Source organism: Ahaetulla prasina, chromosome 2 (genome assembly GCF_028640845.1).
Source record: "Ahaetulla prasina isolate Xishuangbanna chromosome 2, ASM2864084v1, whole genome shotgun sequence".
Lineage (NCBI taxonomy): Eukaryota > Metazoa > Chordata > Lepidosauria > Squamata > Colubridae > Ahaetulla > Ahaetulla prasina.
Window position 1 is genome coordinate 67,532,099 of NC_080540.1, and position 23,387 is coordinate 67,555,485.

Below are 23,387 nucleotides of genomic sequence, written 5' to 3' on the forward strand. Positions count from 1 at the left end.
AGTGATTCACTTCTCTCATCAGTGAATATGAGTGTAAACTTGTGTTTAATCAGAATATTTTCTCATCTTTCTCCATTAGCACCGTAGGGTATCCTTTATTTCCCAGAAGTTCACAGTAAACTAAAGAGTCTATTAAAAGAGTCCAGCAGAAAGAGATTGCTTGGGGCAATCTTGTCCACCACTTGACTTGCCTCTCATTACCAGTGGCTCATTCAATCAGAACTGCCTACTAGATTGCTATGGAACTCCCCAAATATCCTTTGGGAACCTGCTGGATCCATCAGGTGCCTAGGTAGAGCATCTGAATGTCGCTTCTTTTGTGGAGGCCACAAACCAATCAGAACTTGGTCTGAACATTGCAAAGGGAAAATAGAAATCTCTCTCCATATCCAGATCTCACATCTGAGACACAAACTTGATACCAATTATTATGGTACCATAATAACTACCATTGACCTCACCCCATTTCTAAGAGGACTGTAAGGGGCGTGCATAAGTGCACAAAAGTGCCTACCGTTCCTGTCCTATTGTTTCCTTTCATTATATATACGCTTATATGTTGTATAGTTGTTTTATGCTTATGCTTATATATACTGCTGTGACAAATGAAATAAAATAAAATAAAAATAAAAATGGTACTCTTATGGTATGGTAATCTCACAAACATGGCCACTTACATACGTTAGCACGCACATGGTTGCAGTTTATGAAGATGAGGGAATCTTTTCTGAGACCCTATGAAGATGAAGCATTGTTTAAGAGGTTGATGTACCTTGGTGTCACACAGGCTCAGGACACTAACTGATGGAAATACTTGCTTATTTAAGCATTTGAAATGGAATAATTAAGTTGTTACGGGTCCCAAAGTATGCTTTCCTAACAACTACAGAAGGATAAATGCTAAGGGAAATAATAAAGTGCACTTCATATTGCAAAGTATTATTTAAGAGATAATTAGATATAAATGCTTTAGAACAAAAAAAAATCACTTTTTCTTTTTTCTTCATGTATTTTGGACTCCATCATCCCAATCTTCACATCACTGATGTGAGTAGTAGAAATTTACTTTGAGGGCAAAGATGGGAAGGCTACAATAAATCAATATACTAAAGGCTTCATATAATTATCTGACATCTGAGGTACTCCAAATACAAATGAAATAGAGTTCACTTTTTTATTTCATGCTTAATATACATTTTTATCACAATGACTTCTACTCTAAATCATCATAGGCATCAACCCATAACCACAATGATCTCAAACAGGCAAAACATGCATTGTGATCATAGCACAAGCCCCGCTCTTTCAGACTTGTACCAGGACATCACACCCACATACCTCAAAGATGGAGCTTCCATTCTAAGGTCACAAAGCACATTTCATCCTTGGCCCCATATGGATATCTATAGCTTTACTATTTGTTCATGTTTCAGAAAACATAAAATAATATTTTCAATAAATCATTCAGTAATTACAGCTTGAATTGCCCCATGAACCAGTGTATATAAATTTCATTCTGATAAATGTATTTGCAAGATATTTGGATATTACCTAATGAGGCAGAATTAATGCATATCTTGAAAAGGCTATGCAGAATGTATTTGTGAGAATCAAATGACTAAATATACTGTCAGAATCAAAATATCCTACTTTGGACACATTATGCAAAGCCCTAGCTCTCCCAAAAAGGTTCTAACATTGAGAAAGGTGAAAGGAAGGGAAAAAGAGGATAGCAGCCAGCAGCCAGGTGGATGAACTCAATAAAAATAACAATGAGCACACAATTGCAAGGTATTAGGGATCAGGGACAGGTCTTAACTGGGGAAAAAAATCTAACCGTGTTTCTCCAAAAATAAGACCCAGTCTTATTTTCTTTTGGGCACCAAAGTAAGCACTAGGACTTGTGGAGATGTCTTATTTTTTCCCATATACGGGAGGACCATATTCTTCTGCTTGTTTTGTGGTGGGGCAGGAGGCCACACGGTGTTCAAGTGCTGCTGCCACGAGGTAAGGGGTGGAGCTGCCCCACGTGACCTGCACCAGCTTACCTCAGGACCCCCACAGCCAGGCTACCCATGCCCTCGACACCTGCCTTTCCTCATAGCTGCGGCTTTGGCAGCCCTGTCCAGCGGAACACCATGTAGCTGCAGGCCCACTTCTGCTTGCTTGCAGCCCCAATGGAAAAGGAAGCTGAGCGACACACCACAAGCTAGTTGTTTGAGCATGTATGGCCTGGCTGTGGGAGACCTGAGGTAAGCCAGTGAGGGCAGCTCTACCTCCTCCACCTCACCTCATGTGTGTAGTTTTTTTGGTTTTTTTTTTGTTTACATTTATACCCCGCCCTTCTCCGAAGACTCAGGGCGGCTTACAATGTATAAGGCAATAGTCTCATTCTATTTGTATATTTTTTTTTACAAAGTCAACTTATTGCCCCCCCAACAATCTGGGTCCTCATTTTACCTACCTTATAAAGGGTGGAAGGCTGAGTCAACCTTGGGCCGGGCTCGAACCTGCAGTAATTGCAGGCTCTGTGTTCTAATAACAGGCTTCTCTATTGCCTGAGCTATCCCGGCCCCTAGTACAAGCAACCAGACAGAATGGGCAGGCAGGTGGCTGCACAGGCATTTTGTTAGTTGCGAAGTCATGTCCGACCCATCGTGACCCCATGGACAACGTTCCTCCAGGCCTTCCTGTCCTCTACCATCCTCTGGAGTCCATTTAAGCTCACGCCGACTGCTTCAGTGACTCCATCCAGCCACCTCAGTCTCTGTCATCCCTTTCTTCTTTTGCCCTCAATATTTCCCAGCATTAGGCTCTTCTCCAGTGAGTCCTTTCTTCTCATTAGGTGGCCAGAGTATTTCAGTTTCATCTTCAGGATCTGGCCTTCTAAAGAGCAGTCAGGGTTGATCTCCTCTAGGACTGACTTGTTTGTTCGCCTGGCAGTCCAAGGGACTCGCAGGAGTCTTCTCCAGCCCCAGAGTTCAAAGGCCTCAATTCTTTGGCACTCAGCCTTTCTTATGGTCCAACTTTCACAGCCATACATTGCAACTGGGAAAACCATCGCCTTGACTATATGCACTTTTGTTGGCAGGGTGATGTCTCTGCTTTTTAGTATGCTGTCTAGATTTGCCATAGCTTTCCTCCCCAGGAGCAAGTGTCTTTTAATTTCTTGGCTGCAGTCCCCATCTGTGGTGATCTTGGAGCCCAGGAAAATAAAATCTGTCACTACCTCCATTTCTTCCCCATCTATCTGCCAGGAGTTGAGAGGGCTGGATGCCATGATCTTAGTTTTCTTAATATTGAGTTTCAAGCCAACTTTTGCACTCTCCTCCTTCATTCGCATCAAGGGGCTTTTTAGTTCCTCTTCACTTTCTGCCATTAGAGGCATTTAAGTGGGGCTTATTTCAAGGGTAGGGCTTATATTAGCCACATGCGTAAAAAGCATGCTAGGGCTTATTTTCAGGATAGGTCTTGTTTTAGGGAAAACAGAGTATATGGTCACCAAGAGTCAACACCAACTGTAATCAATCAAAATTATTCTCTGTTCAATATTAATTTTGAAATCTTAAATGTGGTTAAGATCTGGAAGAAAAGGTTTCACACATAAGGAGTCAGACCTTGAGTTGCAGAAACTAAGCTGTATTGCAGTTTTTGCCAAACACCACCTTTACAAAGAATAATATAATCAGATAAAATATTTTTAAAGTTTAAATCCGTTTAATTGCTCGGTTTACTTTTAAGCCAATATATATGTCTAACCACACATGGAACTCAACAATTTATCTATAATGTGATCGTGGTTTTTTTTTTTAAAAAAATCCTGTCATGCTGTTAACTATAATAGTGGAGACAGACTGCTTAAGCAAAGTGCTAATGAAATTCTTATCAGCTAGATAAATTGTACATCTGGCCTAAGCTCTGAAATAGAGGCAAACAGCCAAACTGCTTAGCTAAGTAACTTTTAAAAATTATTTCCTACCCATGATGCTCTGCAATTGAGTAAAATTCGGGATTTTTTTTTTTAAGGTTTAAAATGGTCCAACCATAAGCTGGTTTGTATTAGCAAGGATACCACAAAGATTCAGCAGAATATCTTGCCTTATAAAATGATCCTCCACAGGTATCGCTTTCATCTGATCCACATAAATCACCTTCTCTTGCAGCAATCATGCCAGCAATGCAGCTATTCTCCTTTAAATACGAGACACAGCACTGCTTTTGAGCAATTCTGCAACAAATAAAAAAATATACTGCTTTCATGACACAAGCTGCTAAAGCATATACTCTTACACAGAGAAGATGGAAGGCATGGGATACAAACAGTATAGGTTTAAAATATGTCATCTCCAATTTAAATGAATATTTATAACAAGTCATACAACTGGCAGTTTCTATTTATATCATTTTGCTTAACATAAACTACCTAGCAGGTGGTTAGGCTTCTCTGAATAAATAGAACAGAACACAACCACAGAAATTTGTACCTAAACTGTGCAGGAAGGTGTTATATATGAGTCAGTACAATCAAATTTGTGTCTTGCTTTAGGCATAAAAATGCCAGTGGTTAGCACTAAAAATGGAGAAGAAATCAAACCTATACAAAACTATGTAGTTTTGAAGATATAACTCCTTATACCTCCTTAAGCTGTAACCCAAACATGTACCATTTACATTTTATGATAAAGTTCATAGATACAAAAAGGAGCAGAAAAAAGTGATACATTCAAGGACTCCATTTCAGATGATGTTTCCCATACAGCTGTAAAATCATCCATGTAAAGGAAGTGAGATTGCCTGGCAGACCAACCGCACTCAACGTGTAGTCCTCAACGGAACTACATCCACATGGAGGGAAGTATGCAGTGGAGTACACCAAGGCTCTGTTTTAGGCCCAGTACTCTTCAACATCTTCATCAATGACTTGGACGAGGGGATAGATGGGGAACTCATCAAATTTGCAGATGACACCAAGCTGGCAGGAATAGCCAACACTCCAGAAGATAGGCTCAAGTTACAGAAAGATCTTGACAGACTTGAACATTGGGCGCTATCTAACAAAATGAAATTCAACAGTGAAAAAAGTAAGGTTCTACATTTAGGCCAAAAAAACAAAATGCACCAGTACCGTATATGTGGTACCTTGCTCAATAGTAGTACCTGTGAGAGGGATCTTGGAGTCCTAGTGGATAACCATCTAGATATGAGCCAGCAGTGTGCAGCAGCTGTTAAAAAGCCAACACAGTTCTGGGCTGCATAAACAGAGGATAGAATCAAGATCACGTGAAGTGCTAGTACCACTTTATAATGCCTTGGTAAGGCCACACTTGGAATATTGCATCCAGTTTTGGTCGCCACGATGTAAAAAAGATGTTGAGACTCTAGAAAGAGTGCAGAGAAGAGCAACAAAGATGATTAGGGGACTGGAGGATAAAACATATGAAGAACGGTTGCAGGAACTGGGTATGTCTAGTTTAACAAAAAGAAGGACCAGGGGAGACATGATAGCAGTGTTCCAATATCTCAGGGGCTGCCACAGAGAAGTGGGAGTTGGGCTGTTCTCCAGAGCACCTGAGGGTAGAACAAGAAGCAATGGGTGGAAACTGATCAAGGAAAGAAGCAACTTAGAACTAAGGAGAAATTTCCTGACAGTTAGAACAATTAATAAGTGGAACGACTTGCCTTCAGAAGTTGTGAATGCTCCAACACTGGAAATTTTTAAGAAAATGTTGGATAACCATCTGACTGAGATGGTGTAGGGTTTCCTGCCTGGGCAGGGGGTTGGACTAGAAGGCCTCCAAGGTCCCTTCCAACTCTGATGTTATGTTATGTTATGTTTGTGAGGTTTGAATATCATGGCCCAACTTGTTCAGGATTCTTGACAGAGGAATCAGTACAATGACAAACAAAAATGACAACAATAGATGCTGATGTAATTAAAATTATTTGCTGTGTAAAAAGGGTGAAAATGTCCAAGAAAAAAAATATATATCTGGGGCTGAAAATCAGAAGTATAAAACTCAAAAACTCAAAGAAAAAAAGAAATAAGGAAGTGCCTTTTTGAAATTTCTAATAAAATTGGAAGGTAGAATAGAATAGAAATTTTTATTGGCCAAGTGTGATTGGACACACAAGGAATTTGTTTTGGTGCATATGCTCTCAGCCTACATAAAAGGTACAAATAAGCAATCAGGAAACCATATCAATATAAATTGTAAGGCTACAAGCAACAAAGTTACAGTCATACATTCATAAGTGGAAGGAGATGGATCATGGGAACGATGAGAAGATTAATAGTAGTGCAGACTTAGTAAATAGTTTGACAGTGTTGAGAGAATTATTTGTTTAGCAGAGTGATGTCATTTGGGAAAAAACTGTTCTTGTGTCTAGTTGTTCTGGTATGCAGTGCTTCATATTTTGAGGGTAGGAGTTGAAACATTTTATGTCCAGGATGTGAGGGGGTCTGTAAATACTTTCACAGCCCTCTTTTTCGTGCAGTATATAGCCAAAACATAAAGGGTGCCAGAAGGTGATTTTGCCTAGGGCAACCAAATGTCTAGAGCCTGACTGCTAGCCATCTCCTATGGCTACAACAACCCTGATCTTCTTTAGGGTGAATTGGATTTTTCTTTCTCTGGATATCTGAGCCAACTAGATAGTTCCCATGTTCTGCCATTCTCCCTGCATAGCAATTTGTATGCCAAAATCATCCTGGAATCTGTGTTTTTTCAGTAGACCAAGACTGCCAAATGGCATCTTTATTCACGAGTCATTTTATTTCTTCTTCCCTTCAAAGCTCAACACAGCTAACTCCCTGCCAGATTCTTAACCCCTAAAACTGTTTATGTGGGTGTCCCAAGCACTTTTCCTACTCCCGTTATCACAAATAGTTTGTATGGTTGGAAGATCACATGACAGAATGGCAGATGGTATTTATTCTCTCCATTCTGTCACAGTACTGAATGCCATGTTTTTATCACAAGACATGTTCTTTTGAAAAGTCACAATATAAAGACTAGCTATGTTTGAATCTAAATTATGTTACAGTGAGCTGCTTTGAAATTAATACAATTTTAGGAGCAGGCATTCAGCTCGACACTGACATATCAAATGAAAATAAAAATCCATTAAAATACTACACCTCTTTTATTTGGGGAGCATTTTAAATGTGAACTTCAACAATTTAATTTAATCCCATTGTGCTAGACTGGTTTTTTTTTCCCTGTCTCTTCACAGCTAGAATAATTAGATTTTTTTTTCTTTACTGAAATACCTCTACTGTTTTAGATCAAGAGTTCTGTTCCTTCAGATACCTTCATATGAAATATATATATACTGTTTATGTATATATGTGTGTGTGCAGAAGTAGATTTCAGCAGGTTCTGACCAGTTCTGGAAAACTGGTAGTGGAAATTTTGAATAGTTCAGAGAACCGGTAGTAAAAATACTGACTGGCCCCACCCCCATCTATTCTCTGCCTCTCAAGTCCCAACTGATCGGGAAGAAATGGGGATTTTGCAGTAACCTTCCCCTGGAGTGGGGAGGGAATGGAGATTTTACAATATCCTTCCCCTGCCACGCCCACCAAGTCATGCCCAACAAGCCATGCCACCTCACCAAACCACACCCATAGAACCTGTAGTAAAAAATTTTGAAACCCACCAGTGTGTGTGTGTGTGTGTGTGTGTGTGTGTGTAAAACTGAACTCTTATCTGCAAACAGTTATGTGAATGTTGACAGAATATACAACAGGAGGCTCTTTGGTGCTCTCTGAGCTTGGGTGTCACTTGCAATCATTTTGATACCAGACTTCTTCAGTGCCAAACAGAGTGGGACTTGCATTCTGTTTACTGTATACACAATACCCTGTCAGTGTTGGTGGGGAACACTATGTTCAGTTATTTAGACTGAGCTTTGCATAAGGGCACCACATTGAGGGGGTACCAGCAAAGTAGAGAGAATCTGTGACACTTTACTTAGTCATCATACACCTATAGCAACCCATCCCACCATAAAGTGACTCTAGGCAGCTAAAAATAAAAATAATCATAAAATCAAACTATTAAAACAAATATAATTAAAAGGCATCATAACTGAGAGTTGTTGATTTTTTGGATAAAAAAACAACAACAAAAAAGTGGTCTACCACCTCCGGTGGAAGGAAGAACATTTGAGTGGCTCAGCAAATGGGGGGGGGGGCAATGTGTCCCTGAGAAGACTGTTTGCAAGCAGGGTGGCACAGGGAGCCACTGAACTCTCTCCATTTCAGAGACGCCTTTTTAAAATTTGCACAAAAGAATCCTGTGCCTTCACAAGACAGTTAGTATGTTGTAAAGGATAAGATGCAGATGGTTGCATTGGGGAAAAAATATTCATGGAGGTCTGACAATGCACAATCCTCTTCCAGAGTTATGATAATATATGTGAACAGATTTGAGAAATCTGAGATGTTTAGAGTGGAACATTTAAGTATATCCGTGACATTAAACCCAAATATCATTAGAAAATATCTGAAAAGCTTCATAATCATAATCTAAGCAATATATCTGACAGTAGTGTCACCTAGTATCAACCTGACATAAAGAATAGCAAGTTGATTACATTATAGGGTGCAGGATATTTGTAAACTCAAACTATTGTGCTTGGGGTTTGTTTTTGTTTTTAAACTTTTATTTTACCTACCTGCAAATATCACCACTTGTTCCACTTATTGGAATTTCCAAACATTCATTGTTATCAATAGCCCATTGTTGTCCAGCAGCACAGCAAGTTTCAATTAAATCTTTTGTTGAATCTGAAAAATAGCAGTCACATAGTACATGAAATATGTTTGGGACATCAGAGCAGATTGATCACACCTGTAACAAAATATAATTGTTTTGGGGCACCATTGTAAAGGATTCTGGTCATTCCTTTCTATTTATCTTCCTCCATCCTAGATTACATAGACTTCTGTAAAGCTTTTGACTCAGTGGTACATGATGAACTTCTCCTAAAACTAAAATCCTCCAGCATCTCAGGACCCCTCCACAATTGGATAACAGTTTTCCTGTCAAACAGACAAGTGGTCAAAATTGACAATGCTCTATCAAATCTTGTTCCTGTCAAAAGCGGTGTTCCCCAAGGCAGCATTCTTGGACCAACACTCTTCATATTATACATTAATGATCTCTGTGACCATATTACAAGTAATTGTGTTCTCTTTGCTGACGATGTCAAACTATTTAACACCACCAACAATACAGCTACCCTTCAAAAAGACCTAGACTTTGTGTCTGAATGGTCTAAAACTTGGCAACTCCAAATCTCAACCAGCAAATGCTCAGTCTTACACATTGGAAAAAAGAACCTAACACTAAGTACAAGCTTGATGGCCATTACCTTACAGATGACCCCCACCATGTTAAAGACCTTGGAGTTTTCATATCAAATGATCTAAGTGCCAAAGCCCACTGCAACTACATCGCAAAAAAGGCTTTAAGAGTTGTAAACCTAATCTTGCGTAGCTTCTTCTCCAAAAATACTACACTACTAACCAGAGCATATAAAACATTTGCTAGACCAATTCTTGAATACAACTCGACTGTCTGGAACCATACCACATTTCAAATATCAATACAATTGAACGTGTCCAGAAATATTTTACAAGAAGAATTCTCCACTCATCTGAATACAACAAAATATCTTATGCCACCAGACTTGAAATCCTGGGTTTAGAAAATTTAGAACTACGCCACATTCGACATGACTTGAGTTTAACTCATAGAATTATCTATTACAATATCCTTCCTGTCAAAAGCGGTGTTCCCCAAGGCAGCATTCTTGGACCAACACTCTTCATATTATACATTAATGATCTCTGTGACCATATTACAAGTAATTGTGTTCTCTTTGCTGACGATGTCAAACTATTTAACACCACCAACAATACAGCTACCCTTCAAAAAGACCTAGACTTTGTGTCTGAATGGTCTAAAACTTGGCAACTCCAAATCTCAACCAGCAAATGCTCAGTCTTACACATTGGAAAAAAGAACCTAACACTAAGTACAAGCTTGATGGCCATTACCTTACAGATGACCCCCACCATGTTAAAGACCTTGGAGTTTTCATATCAAATGATCTAAGTGCCAAAGCCCACTGCAACTACATCGCAAAAAAGGCTTTAAGAGTTGTAAACCTAATCTTGCGTAGCTTCTTCTCCAAAAATACTACACTACTAACCAGAGCATATAAAACATTTGCTAGACCAATTCTTGAATACAACTCGACTGTCTGGAACCATACCACATTTCAAATATCAATACAATTGAACGTGTCCAGAAATATTTTACAAGAAGAATTCTCCACTCATCTGAATACAACAAAATATCTTATGCCACCAGACTTGAAATCCTGGGTTTAGAAAATTTAGAACTACGCCACATTCGACATGACTTGAGTTTAACTCATAGAATTATCTATTACAATATCCTTCCTGTCGAAGACTACTTTAGCTTCAATTGCAACAATACACGAGCACACAATAGATTTAAGCTTAATGTTAACCGCTCCAATCTTGATTGCAGAAAATATGATTTCAGTAACAGAGTTGTTAATACTTGGAACACACTACCTGACTCTGTGGTCTCTTCCCCAAATCTCCAAAGCTTCAACCAAAAGCTGTCTACTATTGACCTTACCCCTTTCCTAAGAGGATTGTAAGGGGCGTGCATAAGAGCACAAGAGTGCCTACCGTTCCTGTCCTATTGTTTCCTTTCATTATATCCAATTAATATAGTTATTACATACTTATGCTTATATATATGCTTATATATTGTATAGTTATTTCATGCTTATGCTTATATATACTGTGTGACAAAATAAATAAAAATAAATAAAACTCCAAATCTCAATCAGCAAATGCTCTGTCTTACACATTGGAAAAAAGAATCAGAGCACTAAATACAAGCTCAATGGACATTACCTTGTTGATGACCTTCACCCCGTTAAAGACCGTGGAGTTTTCATATCAAATGATTTAAGTGCCAAAGCCCACTGCAACTACATCGCAAAAAAGGCTTTAAGAGTTGTAACCTTAATCTTACGTAGCTTCTTCTCCAGAAAGATTATACTACTAACCAGAGCATATAAAACATTTGCTAGACCAATTCTTGAATACAGGTCGCTTGTCTGGAACCCACACTTTATTTCTGACATAAATACAATTGAGCGTGTCTAGAAATATTCTACAAGAAGAGTTCTCCACTCCTCTGAATACACCGAAATACCTTATGCAACCAGACTTGAAATCCTGGGTTTAGAAAATTTAGAACTCCGATGCCTTCGACATGACCTGAGTTTAAATCATAGAATTATCTGTTACAATGTCCTTCCTGTTGAAGACTACTTTAGCTTCAATCACAACAATACACGAGCACACAATAGATTTACAGTAAGCTTAATTAAATTAAAATTAAAAAATAATTATTATTATTATTATTATTATTATTATTATTATTATTATTATTATTATTATTATTATTAATGTGAACCATTCCAATCTTGACTGCACAAAATATGACTTCAGTAACAGAGTTGTTAATGCCTGGAATCCACTATCTGACTCTGTAGTCTCTTCCCAAAATCCCCAAAGCTTTAACCAAAGACTATCTACTATTGACCTCACCCCATTCCTAAGAGGTCTGTAAGGGGCGTGCATAAGAGCACTAGCATGCCTACCGTTCCTGTCCTAATGTTCCCTTTGATTGTATCCAATTCGTATAGTTATTTCATGCTTATGCTTATATATACTGTTGTGACAAATAAATAAATAAAAAAATAAAATTTCTTGGCTGTAATAATCTTTCTGGAAACGATTAGAATTCCAAGAACCCTGAACATGCTCAATCAATATTGGGCTTTTTTATGCATATATGTTTGGAAAAACACTTACCTAGCCTATATCATAGATATCATGGTAAAGAATATAAATGGAATAAACATCAGCAATTCTTTATAATGTACTTACAAGCACTATTAGAAAAACACTATTGGAAGTCTATATAGATGGAAATGAATGTGCAACCTTGTTTTAGAGGGGGCAGGGAATGGCATGTGTACTGTAAAAATGTGTTGACTAAAAATTCCTGTTCCTGTCAAGAGTGGCGTTCCTCAAGGTAGCGTTCTTGGACCAACTCTCTTTATAATATACATAAATGATCTTTGTGACCATATTTCAGGTAACTGTGTTCTCTTTGCTGACGATGTCAAACTGTTTAATACCACCGACAATACATCTACCATTCAAAAAGACTTTGATCATCTAACCACTTGGTCTAAAATTTGGCAATTACAAATCTCAACCAGCAAATGCTCAGTCTTACATATTGGAAAAAAGAACCCAATCACTAAGTACATGCTTGATGGACATTACCTTACAGATGACTCCCACACTGTCAAAGACCTTTGAGTTTTCATATCTAATGATCTGAGTGCCAAAGCCCACTTCAACTACATAGCAAAAAAGGCTCTAAGAGTTGTTAACCTAATCCTACGTAGCTTCTTTTCCAAAAACACCACACTACTGACCAGAGTATATAAAACATTTGCTAGGCCAATTCTTGATTACAGCTTGCCTGTCTGGAACCCGTACCATATTTCTGACATCAATACAGTTGAGCGTGTCCAGAGGTATTTTACGAGCAGAGTTCTCCACTTCTCCATAACCAACAAAATACCTTATTCCACCAGACTTGAAATCCTGGGTTTAGAAAACTTGGAACTCCATTGCCTTTGACAGGACCTGGGTTTAGCTCATAGAATCATCCGTTGTAATGTCCTTCCTGCTAATGGCTACTTCAGTTTCAACTACAATAACACAAGAGCTACCAATAGATTTAAACTTAATGTCAACCGCTCCAGTTTGGATTGCAGAAAATATGATTTCTGTAACAGGATTATCTGTGATTGGAATGCATTACCTGACTCTGTGGTCTCTTCCCAAAATCCCCAAAGCTTTAACCAAAATCTATCCACTTTAACCAAAATCTATCCTCACCCCATTCCTAAGAGGACTTTAAGGGGCATGCATAAGAGCACAAATATGCCCACCATTCCTGTCATATTGTTTCTTTCCATATATATATATATATGTGTGTGTGTGTGTGTGTGTGTGTGTGTGTGTGTATATATACTTCCTTGTTTCTCCTCATATATATGTTTATATATTATATAATCTTTTTGTGTTATGCTTGTGTATATTGTTATGACAAAATTAAATAAATAAATAAAATAAAAAATAAATAAATAAAAATGTCAAAGGCTTTATTAGATTTCAAATCTCATTTTTGTCCTATTTTTCAAGGCAGTTTCATATGGTATTTCTTTCTCCAATTTTATCGCCACTGTCTCAATCCTCTGAGAAAGGTTGGGCTGAAAGACTAAGTTATATGCCAAAAAGCATCTGGTGCATCTGAGGATGAACTTAAAATGGTCCTCTTCAGTCTTAGTCTAATACCTTAACTATTACATGCTGTCCTACATCTAAATGGAGTCTGAAACAAAATACAGAATGTATGGAGGGCTTTCATGTATTCATCCTTTTTCCAGGATATAATATTTCATCTTCTCTCTGTTGATTTTTGTTCCTTCTCTTGTTCAGCAGTCAGCCAATATTCTGTGGTCACTGAAAATGATTCTCACTATGTTCATTTGGAATCTATTTCCATGTAAAAATTGTTTTTGAAATATTGATGTTTTCATGACCTTGCTGATCCCTATTTCTTGTGAGTGGATGATACCATTTTAGAACAGGAGAGTGATGCTGTGTCTATTTAGAAATTAGACAATTTCAACAGGGTTGTCAGGGTTCCAAGTAACACCCCCAACCAATGAAGACTCCAAGGCCAGCAGTTTCTCAAAATTCCATTTTATTAGAGATGTCATATTGGCACATCTGGGAAAACCTGAATCTGAAAGCTCCCGGGTTTTCCACATCTAAAGAAAAGTCAAAGTCCCTTCCCCTGCACCCACATGTCCATCACATGGTCCAATCAATCCACTGTCCCAACTGGAGATGCCTCCCAGTCGCACCAATCCAGGTGCAGGTTGAACGTTCTTGACGCCCAGAGAAAAGAATTTTGTTATGGCTAAATACTTCTACAAACTCCATGTAACCCCTCCACCTCCCAGTTTCCCACAGACTAAGTGTGGCAGCCCTGAAGGTCCAAAAATAAAGATGGCTTCCAGGGCTGACAAGGGTTTGTTCTCTAGAATTTGTGCAATGATTGAAGCCTAAATATAATCAGATTGTTTATTTATTTATTTATTTATTCATATTTTTATACTGCCCTTCTCCGAAGACTCAGGGCGGTGTACAGCCAATAAAACCACAGAAATCCTAAACAAATTAAAATACTATAACAAATTTAAAAATCTGATTCAACCGCTGTATGCTTAAAATATTAGCTAAAATTTTATCAAAAACTAAAACCCTATTAAAACCCTATTAAAACCCACTAAAACCCCCCATACTAAAATCAATCAGGCCAGCCTCGCTTGGTGAAAAAAGAAAGTCTTGAGCTCGCGTTTAAAGGTCCGGAGATCAGGGAGGAGATGGAGTCCCACCAGCAGCTCATTCCAAAGAGCCGGGGCCCCCACAGAGAACGCTCTTCCCCTGGGGGCCACCAGCCGACATTGCCTAGCCGACGGCACCCTAAGAAGGCCTTTCCTGTGAGCGCGCACTGGACGTACCGGACAATGGGAGGTAACTGTCGGCAGCAGGCGGTCCCGTAAATATCCCGGTCCAAAAGTTGTTAAAGTCAACTGAAGTATATCATTGGGAATCTGCACTAGCCATCTCTAGAGTTCATCATTTGGGGAACAAGATGAAAAAAAAATCAGATTCAATCTAATTATTGAGAAGCTTTCATAACTATCTGGCACTATCTCTCACATATAAGAGAATGGTATTAGTGGACTTAAAAATCCTAAATTTTCAAAGATTCCAAAATAGTTTTAAGTTTGGGGAGGGAATAGAAGTCCAAGCTTCCAATCATAATTCAAAGTGTTAATATAGAACCTCAATAATTTGAGAGCGTTCCACTCACCCAAGTAAGCTCAACTAAGAGGTTCTTTTCTAAGAAGTTTTCTCATAGTTGGGAGAAAAGCAGGTTTCTGACAACACACAAGAAAAGAAATTATGCCATGAGAGGAATGAGATAGAGAAGAAGGATTGCTGTAAAACGAAAAAAATGAAATGGAAGAAAAACAACCTCAAACATGCTTGAATATACCAGGATAAAAACTGAATTATTTAAAAAATAATAAAAGAGAATATATATCAGTAAAAATGGAGAAATTAGAACTTGAAGGCGAAAGAAGATGTGGTTTATATAAATAAGAGTAGAAATATTAAGATACGATTAAACTATGGAAAAAGAACATATTGGCAGAAATTGTAACTAAGTAAAATGTATTTGGATATGTTAAGTTGTATAAGACATGATATGGCCAATATTCTGTTCATAAAATATGTGGGTGTTATGAGGGGGGGGGGAAATCAATAAAAATTGATTAAAAGAAAAGAAATTATGCCACAGCACAGTATTGTCAATGGAAGCATAGGAAATTATTTCTTACCCATGATGCTCTGCAATTGAGTAAAATTCAGGATATCTTTTTTAAGGTTTAAAATGGTCCAAGCATAAACTGGTTTGTATTAGCAAGGGTGCCACAAAGATTCAAAACTTTCTAAAAGCAACCTTTTTAAAAGCTGACTTTTTCCCCCCAAAAGAATCAATCTGTATCAGAGGTGGTATTCAGCAGGTTCTGATCAGTTCTGGAGAACCGGTAGTGGAAATTTTGAGTAGTTCAGAGAACTGGTAAATACCACCTCTGACTGGTCCCACCTACCTGCCTCCCGAGTCCCAGCTGATCAGCAGGAAATGGGGATTTTGCAGTAACCTTCCTGGAGTACGGAGGGAATAAAGATTTTGCAGTATCCTTCCCCTGCTATGCCCACCAAGCTACGCCCACCAAATCATGCCACACCCACCAAGCCATGCTGACAGAACTGGTAGTAAAAAAATTTGAATCCCACCACTAATCTATATAATTGAAAAACAGTGATATTTCTTTCTCAAGAATGGTTTTATTTGCAAAAACTTTCCATTCTAGAAAGTTTCACAAATTCTTTAAAGCATATTTGTGAAGCTTTCTAGGTCATTTTACAAATAAAACCAAGTTGAATTAGCCTGTTTTACCTAATGATATTACTGACCCAATATTGTCCAACTATTTAAGAATGGTTTGTCTTTTTTTAAATTATTGTCCAAAAATATTACATAAGGCATCACTGTCAAATATTAGTTGAAAAGGAAATTCTCTTGGGGTGATGAAGTCCTCTAATTTGATAAAGTCTGAACTTTGCTGATCTCTAGATTTTCTGTGCTCAATACAGAAGGTTAACAGGATATATATTAAGTAGTTTATAGTCCATAATTTGAGGCATACTAAATTAGCTGTCCAGTTGCAAAAATGCATGGAGCTGATGAGCCACTCAATAGTTCAATCTATCAGCAAAACAGATATAAATGCCATATTAACATCCAAGGTAAGCCAAGATAAGTACATGCACAAAATATAAATGAGGTGTTAATGAAAGACTAATTAGTGTCACCAAGTAAAAAAACAAATTACAGTTGACAAACATTAATTCACATATATTTTGTTGCTGAAGAATGCCAAAGTCATTCTAAATATTCTATAGCATTATTGTCTGAAACCATAGGATACCTAGGTTTAGAAAACGTAGCCATACGGTCACTGATAAATTTGCTCCTAGTGCTAGATTTCATCAAAATAATAGCATTTTAAAAAATCCCTACAGTTTTAATTTGCGATCCAAAGAAAAATCTGGAAAGAGAATAGAAAAAAATGTTCTGAATCTGACACATACAGCTTATAAAAAATAACAGATAATGATAAAATAGCAGATAATCAAATTTTCCCCTTTCTGAATGAAAGCCATGATCCAGATGAAGGTCCTTCTGCACATACTTATAAATAAAATGGAAAGTGCAAGGACTGATTAGGTCTACTCTAAAATGGAATATTGTGATGGGAGATATCTGAAATAAGTGAAAACATTTTAATTGGTTTAGGAATTAAGGTAGGATTTGGAAAAAAAATTGAAAGCAGAATCAGGGAGATGCCTAGTGCTTACATTACCTTGTCTAATTTATTGCTATGAAAATATTCTACTCTAAACTATCTCTGAAATGGAATACTGTGATGGGAGATATTACTTGATGTGAGGCCAGAGAAAGATGACCAAGGATGTTTAAATAATCCTGATCACCATATCATATCATTTTGTTCCCACACTGGATTTTTCATTTGCATTCTGAAGTCAAACACAATACACACAGAACAAAAATGTGTTACCCTAAGGCTTACTTTTCTAAGTTTAAGATTAACATTATTGAATTAAGATGGATCTTTTTCATCATTAGACTATTCATCTTCCACTGTGATGCAGAAAACTGAACATATCATATTGGCAACAGAAATGGAATAGGTGGAAGAAAGAATAGTAGGTATTTTCACCACCTTGAGTTATTGATAAAAATAATAAAGGTGAGATACATATAAATGAATGAATAAAATCACATCCAAATCTTGAAGTCAAATCTGATTGGATTTCTTCTTCAAACACCAGGTAATTCTAATGTTCAAGTATCTGAATCAAACACTGAAATTTAGGGACAGTGCAAAATTTGATGGCCTAATAATTGATTATAGCTTTGTAAAGATCTCTGATCAATCAACCTTAACTAATGATGACTATTGAATACACCCTCAAAATTTTCTTAACAATATCATAAAATTGAGTTGTCATTGTCAGTCTTCTGGAATATACTTTTGACTTTCTAGTCCCGCTCACAACCCTGGATTTTCTTGGTGGTTTCTCATCCGAATGTTAACTAGGCCTGAATTTTTTAGCTTCTGGGAACAGCTTAGGTCACTAGGTGTTACCTTCTAGTTGAAAGATCGTGACCTAGCACTGAAATAATTAAATTAAAGATGATTCTAGCATGAAATGCTATATTGACAACACAACAGTGTGACTGGAAAAATACAAATACTTAAAATCTGTTAATTCGAAGAATAATTGATTGAAGTTGTAGAAAATCCCCACAAGAGAAGTAATAATAATTTAAACAAATCAGATAGTTTAGTTTGTCAGTGGCCCTGGTCTGAATTGCATCTGGAGAGAGTTTTCATTGGTATTTCATTCCATTTATTATCTGATCTTCCAAATTTTCAGGGATGATATTCCCCATCTATATGTAAGCAATTGCTATTATAACTTGTACCTCGTGTTTTTTAAATTGTATAACTAACATTGAAGAGCTTCAACATTTTAGAGATTTGAGTTTGGGATTCTGATAACATATTATGGATGCTTTCACAAATCAGCCATCAGGAACATAACCAATTGCAAAATACCACTTTCATAAAAAGCTAGCTACACTTATTCTAGTGTCATCTCCCAGTCCTACATGCTCCATACAATCCTGCAAGACTTTGTCCTTTAGGCAGGTGGGCATACTTCCAGAGAAAGCCTTGATCTATAGTTATTCATCCTTGGTTATTTTTTGAAGGCAAAAAATATGGGCTCCAGAGTCATTTTTGAGTATAAAGTTAATGGAGGTTACCACTGCATTTTGCAACATATAGGATCCTGGGCACCAAATTCAAGATTACAGGCTTAACATGAAGGCAAAAAATAATAATAATAATACCTGGGTTGGAACTTTGCTTATGTAGCCCCAATTACACATACAAGTATTTATGTACCAATCTCCTTTTCGCAATTTGTTCTCCCTTTTTGTAAATTTCTTGTGGTATATCCTTCAAAATTCATGCTTTCATACATTGCTTCCTCCTAGAATCAATCTTTTAGATCTTTGCTCTGCTTCCAGTAATAGGATCTTTTAAATTAATCTCTGTTCAATAAATAATTCATCTATGCTTAGCTTTTCAAATTTAAAATCTGGAGTGCCAAAATGGGACAAATAGATGTATCTCCTTATCTCATGCGCAGAATAGAATAAGCATCAGGCTGTATTATCTGATTGACTTTCTTCCTAAAACAAGCGAACATTTAATATTGTCTTGGACTAAAGTGATGAATACTTTGAATTATCTGGGACAGAGGTCAGCTAATTTAGGTATTTAGTTTACATTTTCATGAGACAATGGTTTTTAATGCTAAGCTTGAATGGAAAAGAAGGAAGACTCTGCAGATACTCAAAAGTACTTCAATTTTGAAACCTCTCTTCTATCCTTAGGTTTTAAAAAAACACATTTCAAGTATAACTCAATTCCTGATGATTTCAAGAATATATCCACATTATTTGCTTGATATCTCCTACTGCTATCTTTGGGGATGTTTTCATCGCTTTCCCAATCAAACTGAAGTTGTGGTATTTTTGGTGGTTTCCTATTTAAGTACTAAAAGGCACTTGTTTGAGAGACCATACATGAGAAATAATTCATTTCCATTCCTTTAGGACTTACTTTGGCAGAGAAACTGCATCACCATTGGCTTTTAAAGAAATAAAACATTTCTGCTTACAGAACTCCATTCACAAATACTGCTAAATTGGTTCCAGATAAGATGGGGCCAGCTAGGAGGATCATGTGACCTCAGTTCCTTTTTTTAACCTGTTGCCTAAGGAAACAACTTCTGAATGTTTTTAAAATGGGATGAGAAAACAATGTATGAAGTCAAACCCTTATGTTCGGGGAACATTGTCATTATGCTTAGTTTTCACGCCACTAACATAGGCATTCATTCTGACCAGGAATATCAAATTTCTAGTTTATATTTAAGTCATTGTTCATTCTAAGTAGCCCTGGGGTTTAGATATACTTTCTGCTTTTTGATGCACCATTCTTCTTATTGCTTATAAATGTATGCAACAATCCATGGAAGTAATTTTGAAAGTTTATCCTGCCATGCAGATTTTTATCAATTATGGTTTCACTGAAAATATTTTCTGCTGTCTCATTTAGCCCATTAATGAACATTTTGATTCATGTGGAACATAATTTGTTACCTTGTCTAGTCTGATATTAATGCAGCTACTGCTATTCTCCAGCAACCAAAATATTAGCCACAGCAATGCCAGAAAGATTAGAAACCTATACATATTTAAACATTAATGGAAAGTGAACAAAAGAGGTAAATAACCACATGCAGTCATTTCTCAGGAAATTTGAATCACTGCCCAACTTACTGTTCCTGTACTGTGGTTCTGAGGATTACTAAACAGGCTTTCTTGTGTTGAATAGAATAGAATAGAATAGAATAGAATAGAATAGAATAGAATGGAATGGAATGGAATAGAATAACAGAGTTAGAAGGAACCTTGGAGGTCTTCTAGTCCAACCCCTTGCTTAGGCAGGAAACCCTTCACCACTTCAGACAAATGGTTATCCAACATCTTCTTTAAAATATCCAGTGTTGGAGCATTCACAAGTTCTGGAAGCAAGACAATTGTTCTAATTGTCAGGAAATTTCTCCTTACAGTTAGAACAATTAATCAGTGGAACAACTTGCCTGCAGAAGTTGTGAATTCTCCAACACTGGAAATTTTAGTATTTCAGAAACACAAGTATCAAGCTAGCTGGTTTTCATAATGAACCCTGAATGAACCTACTTTTCCAAGAACTCTCAAATACAAAACCAGGATATCATTTGATGTATGAAAAATGCCAGGAATATCTATCCTTTTTAACTAAAACTTGTCCAACCTCATTGCCTATCATAAAAGACATTGCATGGAATTTTTTTGTTCTACCCAACATCCAAAGGAAGGAGTCATTTTTGTTTTCAGTCTTAATACAATCTACCCTGTTTTATATATCTCCAACAATTTAGTATCATTTAGAAAGCTTATAAACATACAAGGCATGACAATCACAAGACATGCATTCATGACAATCACAAGATATGCATTGTTATGTAGAGCACAACAAAAGGAAAGATAGTAACTCAACAAATAGATATGTGAGCTAAGAGATGTGAGCTAAGAATGTTTATTTACACACACTATTCACTACTGCTTACTGCTCCTTATTCAGAGGTGGCTTTCAGCAGGTTCTGACCAGTTCTAGAGAACCGGTAGCAGAAATTTTGAGTAGTTCTGAGAACTGGTAGTAAAAATTCTGACTGGCCCCGCCTCCATCTATTCCCAGTCCCAGCTGATCAGGAGAAAATGGGGATTTTGGAGTAACCTTCCCCTGCCACGCCCACCAAGCCATGCCCACCAAGCTATGCCACGCCCACCAAGCCACACCCATGGAACTGATAGTAAAAAAAATTGAAATCTACCACTGTCCTTATTGTTCCATCCTTGCAATCCATCCTAAATTTCACTATGTCCACCCACAAATTAATATATTGTGTTTTGTGTTTTAAAGTATTAACCTCTTTTCTAGGTTCTTCTCAACTCCATCTAACCACATCCAACTTTCCTGGTCTTTCTTTTCTTTTCAACTCATTCACTCTTCCTTCTTGTATCTGCTGTGCAATTCAAGCCTCATTCACTCTCTCCAAATGAAAAACCACCTCAATGTACTTTTTCCCATATATTGTTTTTTCACTTTTGTATTCCGTCTTCTGTCATTCAGCAGTCATACATTCTAGACCCAGTCACGTTGTGTAACAAAATTTCTTAAGTACCCCATTTCCACTGTTTTCAATTTACTTTTATGTTTTTCCTGATGTACAAAACTATTACTTCCACATAACAAAATAGGCTCTTAAACCCAACCAGTTTTGCTTCTTTTGACAAACATTCATTGCTTGCAACAAACCATATAGGATCTCTTTACATTTGCTCCTTTTTTATACTCCCCCATCTTTAGTCATTGTTCTATCCAGTATATAGTTTCATCTATGTGTTCAATTGTTCATCATTTGCATGTAAATTGCAATCATTCATTCTTATTTGATACACTGATGTTCAGATTCATATTCCACATTGCCTCATACAGTTTACCTAACATTTCCTGCAAATCATTCAAGTTCTAAGCCAACAATACAATATTTATCTATAAATAACTAAATCAAGGGGCATTCCACATCCTTTCTTACCCTCCCACTTCAAAGTTGAACTATTCATCAAACGTTTAGTTTTTTCTCACAATGCTTTCATTTACCAATGTTATTATGTTCCGCCACCTTCAGTTACATATTCACAGAGAACATTAAATAACATTATAACAATTCAGTCCAATTCACTTTGTCATGTACTATCTGTAAAACTTTCTCTCTCACATCCATGCATTTCTCAGTATCCTGCTGAAAAGCAGAACTTGGTCCGTACAGCTCCCACCCAGCTTATGCTTTCCCCCCTTTTCCCCTTACAAATTCTATTCATTATCACGTTTATGTACACTGAGAGCGTATGCACCAAGACAAATTCCTTGCGTATCCAATCACACTTGGCCAATAAAAAGTTCTATTCTATTCCATTCCATTCCATTCCATTCCATTCTATTCTATTCATTTCAATCAATCGCCTTCCCAGGCCCACTTAATTTGCATTCACTCTGGTTGTTATTTCTTCTGTATAAGAAAATGGTAACAGCATACTTAAATCATTAGCTTTCACATAAGTTAAGTAAGTTGCAAAGCCACACCATGTTAACTGTTCCCATATTTTTCAATTTCTGAAGTTATATAGAGCAGGTGGTGGTCATGGCCAGGAGGGCATTTGGGCAACAGTGGGTTCTGCACTAGTTACATTGTTTCCTGGACCAACAATCCCTACGCACAGTCACTCATGCCCTAGTCCCTTCCCGTCTTGACTATTGCAATGTGCTCTACATGGGGCTGCCCTTGAAGAGCATCCGGAAGCTCCAGTTGGTCCAAAATGCAGCAGCCCACATGGTTTGTGCACACCTCAGTATGCACATGTATTACCTCTCCTGTGGGAGCTGCATTGGCTGCGGATTTGCTTCCAGGTACAATTCAAGGTGCAGATTGTCACCTTTAAAGCCCTTCATAGCTTGGGACCAGGTTATCTGAGGGATCGTCTCTTGCTGGTCACATCTACCCGACCCATCAGAGCGGGGAGACAGGGAATGTTGCAGGTCCCATCCCCAGGGAGATACACCTGGTGAGTCTCCATGGTGGCCCCCTCTCTCTGGAACATCATCCCCCCCCAGAGATTAGAATGGCCCCCGCTCTAGCACTCTTCTGGAAGGCTCTGCCAGCAGACCAGGGGAACCCAGAGCAGGATGGAGCCCATTAAATGGCTCGTGTGAGGTGCTGTCACTGGGGTGGGGAATGATTTCATTATATTAATTTATTATATGACTCTTATTAGTTT

General features: G+C 37.5%; 1 protein-coding gene across 8 annotated transcripts in view; it reads right to left on the bottom strand.

Moving 5' to 3' along the window:
- Window positions 1-23,387, bottom strand: part of FBLN2 (fibulin 2) — a 173,640-nt gene that overhangs the window by 63,470 nt on the left and 86,783 nt on the right. For all 8 annotated transcript variants that reach the window (XM_058165750.1, XM_058165756.1, XM_058165751.1 and 5 more), the window contains exons 4-5: window positions 8,680-8,791; window positions 4,099-4,228 (exon numbers count right to left, since the gene is read on the bottom strand). In XM_058165750.1, coding sequence (XP_058021733.1) covers window positions 4,099-4,228; window positions 8,680-8,791 — 242 coding nt within the window. The remainder of the gene's footprint in view (window positions 1-4,098; window positions 4,229-8,679; window positions 8,792-23,387) is intronic.